At 34.4% G+C, this 8,808-nt stretch overlaps 1 protein-coding gene across 3 annotated transcripts in view; it reads right to left on the bottom strand.

The window, feature by feature from the left end:
* Window positions 1–8,808, bottom strand: part of LOC106880084 (neuron navigator 2) — a 32,420-nt gene that overhangs the window by 9,815 nt on the left and 13,797 nt on the right. For all 3 annotated transcript variants that reach the window (XM_052975566.1, XM_014929898.2, XM_052975567.1), the window contains one exon: window positions 4,098–4,307. In XM_052975566.1, the coding sequence (XP_052831526.1) occupies window positions 4,098–4,307 (210 nt within the window). The remainder of the gene's footprint in view (window positions 1–4,097; window positions 4,308–8,808) is intronic.

Genomic DNA, 8,808 nt, shown 5'->3' with positions numbered 1-8,808 from the left:
ATTAATGTCACATATTAAATGAAGCGCTTTTCACCTAGTCGTGTAGGTTTTTCAAAATTTGAAAAACCTACACGACTAGGTGAAAAGCGCTTCATTTAATATGTGACATTAATAAAAATCTGTAAATGTACAAACATCCAGGTTTCTGAGTACCTTAATTAAAATTTTTTTCTATATATATATATGTTTGAAAGAAATGAATAAAATGACTTTTCTGGTAGTTATTTTTCACTTTAATAATTAGATGTTTACAAATTGTATCATTTACTAAACAACATGATTTGTGAACATTTAATTATTTAACTAGAAAATAATTTCCAGAAAAGCCATTCTTATTAATTTTCTTCAAATATACACTAATGCAACAAGGATTTCCTAATTCTATTATACTGACATAGACATGTGTGTGTATGTATTGTTGTAGGTAGGTAGGTAGGGGAAAGACAGAGAGAGAAAGGGAATGGTTTGAGAATGTATGAAGAATTTATCTATAGTTTGAAACATAAATGTACAAATCATACTTTCTTACAACAGACACGTGCTGTAAGGCGGCATGATTCTTACAACATGAATGCATTGTAAAAAGGTGTGAAGTCACTCCTAGTCAATTATTAGACAGCAAAATCTCAATTCCAAAGAATTACCTTGAAAGGGAAACGAAACAGATAGATAGGCAAGTGGATAGAGAGATAAACACACAGATAGATTACATAGATCGATAGAGAGAGAGACTGAAAGATGGACAGACAGATAGAGTGATAGATTAGATAGAGAGATAGATAAATAGGTAGAGCACCAGACAGACTAATAGATAGATAGAGAGAGAGATATAGATAAATAGGTAGTGTGACAGACAAGACAGACAGATGGATAGATAGATAGACAGAGAGAGAGATATATACAAATAGATAGTGTGACAGACAGATAGAGTGACAGACCAGATAGACAGACTGATAGATGAGAGGGAGATGGAAAAGAGAGAGAAAAGGTAATGGATGTAATGAAAAAGATAAAGAAATGCAACGAAGGTTTTAAGTTTCTAGGTACTTCATGAAAATAGTTTTAGAAGTGGAGATATATGTTACAAGCGAGACATGACTGTTTTTGAGAGACATAAATAACTGTAATGGATATTTAGTTTATCCAAGGAGGGGAGTGGGGTGAAGAAAAAAAAAAAAGAAAAAGAAACCAAGATAAGGTTTAATGAAGTAAGGTAAGAGCCAGACTATATTTTGGTACGTCTAAAGAAAATGTGGTTTTGGCGCCGGCAGCAATTTAAAAATGATCTAAAATAAGAATATATGATTTAAAAATCAAGATCAAAATTGAAATGTGAAAAATGTAATGATATTATGGTGGAAATGTAAATTGTTTTCAAAAAATGCTTTAAATACAGAAAAAGGTATGAGATGATGTTGAATTGATGAAGGTAGTAAAGTCTTTGCAAGGTACATGAAGTTAAATGTCTTGTTGAAGAGGTATTATGAAAAACCTGAAAATATAGGACCAATCTGGGAAAAAAATTCTTCCTTTTAAACATTACAAATTTCAGATAATTTTTTTTTTAGAGAAATGACTGAATTTTTAATTAAAAACTAAATACCATAATTTTCATTTTGTTTGCAGCAATGTCTTAGATATTTGGTACAAAATAATTAGAAATGGGTCTCCTAAAGTTCCTTATTGTCTTTCATTAAGAAACTTAGTCGTAAGAAACATGTATGCTTTATTTCTATAATTTTCTTAAATAATATTTGATAAATCTGTCATCATTTTGCCAAACTTAAAATTTTTAAAAGAAAGTCTTCTTTGTGTCTTCAGCCAACTTTAGCTTAGTAAGGAAATATTAAAATATTTTGGACCTCAAGAATAACTGAACCATTTCATCTAATCAGAATTAGAACCAATTAGATATATAATGAAGACAATGTTCTGAGCAATGGCAAGATGAAATGTAGATAACAGAGAGAAAAACCCCAGTTAAAGAAAAAAAAAAAAAAAAAAAAAAAAAGGAATGCCATTAAAGTACTGTAACGAATTGGTAAATGTATGTTATTGATAATTCTTAGAAGAAGGTGCTTCTTTTCCATTCACTTTGGTGAATGGAGTTTTGATCAGGAGGAACTGATGTTATCAGATGGCATCCAACGATCATCAGGTGTTCTGACCCTGAACTGTAATACACCCTCCTAATTGTGGGTGTTAGGGTTCAAGGTTGAAACAATTAGGCACACACATACACACACTAAATAAGAATAACAAAATATAAAATATACATGTTTCTACTGTGGCATATTGAGACTTATTTCTCATATTTGTACTATCTCCTTCACTCTCATATATATAAATATATTTCTATATATATATATATATACATACACACACACACACACACAAACATACATATATATATGTATGATAAACATATTTGTCCAATCAAACTAATGTATTGAGTCTTATATCAGATAATGTTTGCCTTAAGTAAAATATATTTTACAACTCTAAAGTTGTTACATATTATAATGTATGTATCAATATGTAATGAATGAGTGAATGAAAGTATGTTTATATGTATGCATGTATGAAATTCTATTCATACGAAAGCTGAGAAGTGAAAAAGAACACAAAGTTTAATTCCAAGTTGTGAAGCAGATAACAAGCTGTGGCTCAGTCTGAAGTAAATACATCACAACTGTCATTGTCACAAAGTGATGACACAAGAATGTGGGAGATCTGTCAAATTACATACACGTAATATTTCTTTTCTCTATTCTCAGCGTTACCAAATATATATTTTAACACATTCTAACCATTAACATACAATATAAGATGACAAACTATCAGCTTTAGCTCTGTGGTAATTACCTCCCTTGAGTTGTTCATCTCTCTTTTTATGAGTCAAATATATTTTCACAGCCTCTCTGATCTTTTTCTTTTTAAATCATGATCTGATAATCTTTAATGAAGATAATCCCCCTTAATACTCCAGATAGACTGACATTATAGACGTTTGTAAATTCATATTAATTTTTTTCATCCCCCCCCCCCTTCTAATTTAAATAAGAAACTTTTAAATGAATGTTCAGATACTAATCTGCTCGAGACTGCTTCAGGTCCTGTGATACAAACTTATTGTTTTAAAATGATCTAAATTCAAATCTGCCATCAAAATTTCCATTATTTTCAAAATTAACTGAAACAGAAGCAATGTATTCCAACAGAAATATATCAAAGTTAATTAGGAATTGTTAATTGAATCCCTCTCTGCCTTTTACAGAATGGCAAACATTCGAACCAGACCTTCTGGTTCCCTATATACTAACTCACAAGCTTCTTAACCCTTTTGATACCAACTCATCTTGAGACACTTCCAACCAGTTAAGATCAGAAGCCATTATTTTATACTTATAAGTTTGTTGTTAAGAGTTTGTTTGTGACAGAAGAATGATAATAATTACTATTTAAACTATTTAGAAAAAAAATAATGTGATTCCATAAAACTTACTTATACTGTATAAATTCTATATTAGATAATTAGATGGAATTATAATTTCTGAAATGTGTGATGTTTACTGGAGAAGAACATTACAATGTTATAACATCAATTGTAATTTCACAGATAAAAGGCTTTCAAATAATTTAAACTGTTAATGTTTTTTTATTTTAGACATGTTTCAAGTTAGTACGTAAATTTAAATTTTATAAATTTTAATAATTTTAACATTAATGCAGACACAATAATTACCGATGTTTCTGGTTTAGAAATAGCCCGAGATGGTCTCTTGTAATTGTTTCAATGCAAAAATAAAAGAACATTTCTATTTTCATTTAAAAATAAGAGAGAGAGAATCAGAAACAAAAAGACAGACAAATAGATGGACGGATAGATAGACGGACAGACCGAAGACAGATAGATAGACACACGGGTGGATAAACATATAGGACAGATAGACAGACAACTAGGCAGATAGATAGATAAACAGATGCTAGACAGAAGACAGAGGATAGACGACAGACAAATAGATGGATGGATAGAGAAATAGATAGATCGACAGATAGATAAATAGATGGATAGGATAGACAGAGAATATACCAACCAAAGCATCGCTCTCTATTCCGTCATTGGTTGTATTATTCTCAGACTTTGATTTCGGTGAGTCAGGGGGGGCTGGTTGAGTGTCATAGCCAACATCTTCTGGTCGCAGACGTTGCAAAGATGGCGCATCATGATTACCTGAAGTATTCCATGGGTAAGTTTCATTCACCCATTCTGCGGGGTCTTCCCATGGTGCCCTTCTGCCATAGAGCTAAATAACAGAAGAAACGAGAAAAAGAAAGAAGAGGATAAATGATAAGCTTCATGGCAAACATGACAGATTTACAATGATGACATCACCTTAACAATATTAATAAGGATTCTTTCTAGTGTGGGCGCAAGGCCTGAAACTTTTGACCCCAGTGTTTGACTGGTACTTATCTTATTGACACCAAGAGGATGAAAGACAAAGCTGACCCCAGTGGAATTTGAACTCAGAACGTGAAGGTGGATGAAATGCCACTAAGCATTTTGTCCAGCTTGCTAACCATTCTGCCACCTCACTACCTTAAAATGATGATGATGATGATGATGATAGTAATAATAATTCTTTCAACTGGAAGCACAAGGCCTCAAATTTGGAGGAAGGGATTAAGTCAATTACATCGACCCCCTCAATGCGTAACTGGTACTTATTTAATCAATCCCGAAAGGATGAAAGGCAAAGTTGACCTCGGCAGAATTTGAACTCAGAATGTAGTGGCAAATGAAATACCACTAGGCATTTCACCCAACATGCTAACGTTTCTGCCAGCTTACTGCCTTAATACGATAATGATGATGATGATGATGGTAATAATAATGATAATAATAAATTAATCAAGAAAAAGATCCCTTATGATTTGTATAACATTTGAAAGATAAGCCATATCAGAATTAAGACAGGCATAAATGTCTTTTATTGCGTTTAGTAGGAATACACGAAATTATTCAATTAAATAAATTGAAACAGAATTGATAAACGAGGTTGGTATGGAGGATTATGTAAAATAAATACAAAAAAAAACCCCCCAACAAAACAAAGCAATTTTGGGTTGAAGAAGGTTGTTATTAAATAATGGAGAAACCAATCATATCTAAAATATGTTTTGAGTGGAGGATGGACATTGTGTGTGTGTGTGTGTGTGTGTGCACGCCATAGGTGAAGTGTACAAGTAACCTTAATAGAATTAAAAAAATCAATTAATCAATCAATCCATATTCACATGTGCATGCACACACATACCATGTGTGTGTGTGTGTATATATATATGTATGTATATACATTTATTATATGATTTTCTAGAACAAACAGGAGAAATAAAATAAAATTATGAGTTTATGTGGACTTTTTGTTGATTAAAAAGAGAGAAAAAAAAAATCATCATCATCATCAAATATCCGGTGTCCATGTGTGTGTGCAACAATTTATCATTTGATTTATGTTTGTGTCTATGTATCTGTGAATATACACACACACGTATGGATATATATATATATGTGTGCGTGTGTATATATATATATATATATAAAATGTACAACAAGTTACCAATTGATTTGTGTGTGTACCTATGTATATGAGCAGATGTATGTGTGTGTATACACACCAGTATTTATATTTGATGAACAAATATTTAGTGTTGTTATGTAAATATATATTACTATCTATCTATCTATCTATCTATCTACCTATAGCATTACGCATGCATGCATGCATAAATATGGAAGAACAGGACTCAATACATGTAGTAAAGTATGACCAGTGATTCGATGCTGAAAATTATCTCTGCCACACCTCAGAGCATTTCTCTGTACTTCATCTTTCAAGCAACAAAAATAGCGTACTCTCTTCAGACAGAGTACTCTATGTCCGAAGCATTCTGAGTAAAAACACTCAGAGTAATCACTGGAATATTCTAGATTTTGCAGAGGGGGGGGGGGAACCCTTTGAATTACTTACTGAAAATACAGGCTGAGTCAGAAGTCCCTTCTCTATTTTAAAACTATTTATCGTTTAAATGCTAAGGGGACACTGAATCACCCTGTGTACTGCTCAGTTACCTTTTACTTATTGATCATGCTGGAGTACCACCTTGAAGGGTTTTAGTCATACAAATTGACCCTAGTAATTAGTTCTAAGTCTAGTATTTATTCTTTTGGTCTCTATTGCTGAACTTCTAAGTTATGATGATGTAAACAAACCAACACTGGTTGTCAAGAAGCAGTGTGTATGTGTGTGTGTGTGTATATATTTATATATACATACATACATACACACATACATGTGTGTACATTATGAGCTTCCATGCAGTTTCTGTCAGCCAAAGCCACTCATGAGAACATTGGTCAGCCTGGAGCTATAGCAGAAGACACTTGCCCAGGTGCCATGCAATGGGACTTGACCCAAAACCATGTGGTTACAAGACAAAAATTCCCAGCCATACACCCAAGCCTGCATCTGTATGTTGTTTAATCCCAGGTAAATGCTGATCAAGCAAACCTATGAAAATATTCCAATCATGACCATCCAGCTTACTTTCAAACAATGTATCCTTCATCATATATTCATGTTTTCCAGCATGTGTTTCCTTTATTATGATGGTAAGGTGTCATGTGGCTGCTATTTCTAGCAGCTCAAGCAACCATACACAGATTCCCTCCTTGGTGTGTTTTATCTTTTAACTGTGAAATTTCACAATTATTCCAGTAATGGTTTTAAATATCTACCAGAAAACAGAATTGGTATTTTCTGCCTCTATAAACTCGACACATCTCAACAAGAAATTGCTTCAAAGATGACATTCCTCAACAAAAGATAAATTGGTTACATAAACCTGCTTTCTGTAGTTAAAGTTAATGAAATTTTTAGATGGATATATACGAGGTTTCTGCAGTAAAAGGGTTAACGAAGATAAATTTTTCTTTTCTTCCTTTTTTTTTTTAATTAGATGTGCAAATTAAAGGAGCTGAATTTCTTTTGTTTGAATGCTAGTGTATGAAGCAATGTGAAAGTGAAGAATGAAATTCTAAAGAAATTTTGGCAAATTGCTCACAGACCGAATTATAATACGGTGCAATGTGCACAGTGTACAAACAGCGACATCTATACATGAGTAAATGCAACAACGATGACGACAAGAGGTACAAGACGGACATGATACAAGAGGAGCGAATGTTTCATTGACTTGGGTCTTGAAACTAACGACGATGACACAAATGAACATCACAACTGTGGTGGAAACTAAGACAACATTGAAGAAGGGACATGCAGGGGGAGGGGGAGGAGGAGGAGGAGGAAGAGACAACATGTGACAACAATGACAGGAAAACATGCAGAGAAGGACAAGTGGTGAGAGGCTTGGAATCAGTCTGGGCTTTCCCATCACTGATTTACTGTTAAAATAGTTTTGCTAATGAGAAAATTGATTGCTACTAACTGGGAATATTCTTAGATGGTTTGGGGGTCTGGGGGAAGGAGAGAACTGCTTTTCAGAGATGAAAGCATGTGAGAAGGTTCTGCAATACACTTTTGACCATTGAAGAAGCTGCCACAAAACAAAATTAGCTAGAGTATAGTGATCACTAGTTAGGGTACAAGGATCATTTTCTAGGATGCAATAACAATTAGCTAGAGTACAGTGATCATTGTGGAGGTGTGTGGCTTAGTGGTTAGGGTGTCAGCATCATGATCGTAAGATTGTGGTTTCGATTCCTGGACCGGGTGACGTGTTGTGTTCTTGAGCAAAACACTTCATTTCACGTTGCTCCAGTCCACTCAGCTGGCAAAAATGAGTAACGCTGCGATGGACTGGCGTCCCGTCCAGCTAGGGAACACGTATGCCATTGAAACCGGGAAACCGGGCCCATGAGCCTGGCTAGGCTTTAAAAGGGCGCATTTATTATTACAGTGATCATTAGCTAAGATACAAGTATCATTAGTTAGAGTACAGCGATCAATGACGAGGAGTGGTTACTTAGTATTCTTAGCCCCACATGTACTCAGTGACAATGTTGTGTGAAGCCAAGCAGTAATTCCCCATAAGCGTTTATTTTGAAGCTGAGGTGCACTGATAACATAAGCAATGTGTTGGTTTGTTTTTGTTTTATGCGTATGTGCACGTGTGCATGTGTTGAAGATCAAATCAAGAATGACTGTAGATGGTTAAATGGTGTTTTTGGGGAACAGCTCAAGATAGAACTTGCACAGACAGGAAAAGAAACAACAGCCCAGACTGGTGTAGCTTTGTCTAGTTAACAACTACGCTTCAGAAACAGAAACTCACAGTGGTGAATATCGCATCAAACATCTGAGGGTCAAAGTAGTTGTTTTAGAGAAATAGTTGAGGGATTTCTAGAAATTTGTGTTAAAATTGTAAGGAAGCTGTAAACATCTGTCATTATTATCATCATCACCATTTAGAAGTCCACGTCGCATGCTGCCTTGGGTTGGACAGTTTGACAGGATCTGATGGGGCCCAAGGACTGCATCATGCTCAAGTGCCTGGAATGGTTTCCACGGTTAATACCCTTCCTAACACCAACCACTTTACAGTATGTACTGGGTGCTTTTTTTCATGCCAACAGCACTGTTGCAATTGCAAGTCTAAGACCCCTGAGTGTGTATTGGTGGAAGAGCACTTTATAGCCTGGAGAATAGAGAGGGGTCAAGTATGAGATAAAAGGGCCAGAGCAGAAATGATTTCTTGTGGTAGAGGAGCAACATGACTACTCAC

Source organism: Octopus bimaculoides, chromosome 21 (assembly GCF_001194135.2).
Source record: "Octopus bimaculoides isolate UCB-OBI-ISO-001 chromosome 21, ASM119413v2, whole genome shotgun sequence".
Taxonomy (NCBI): Eukaryota; Metazoa; Mollusca; class Cephalopoda; order Octopoda; family Octopodidae; genus Octopus; species Octopus bimaculoides.
This window is presented reverse-complemented; position numbering and strand designations above follow the sequence as displayed.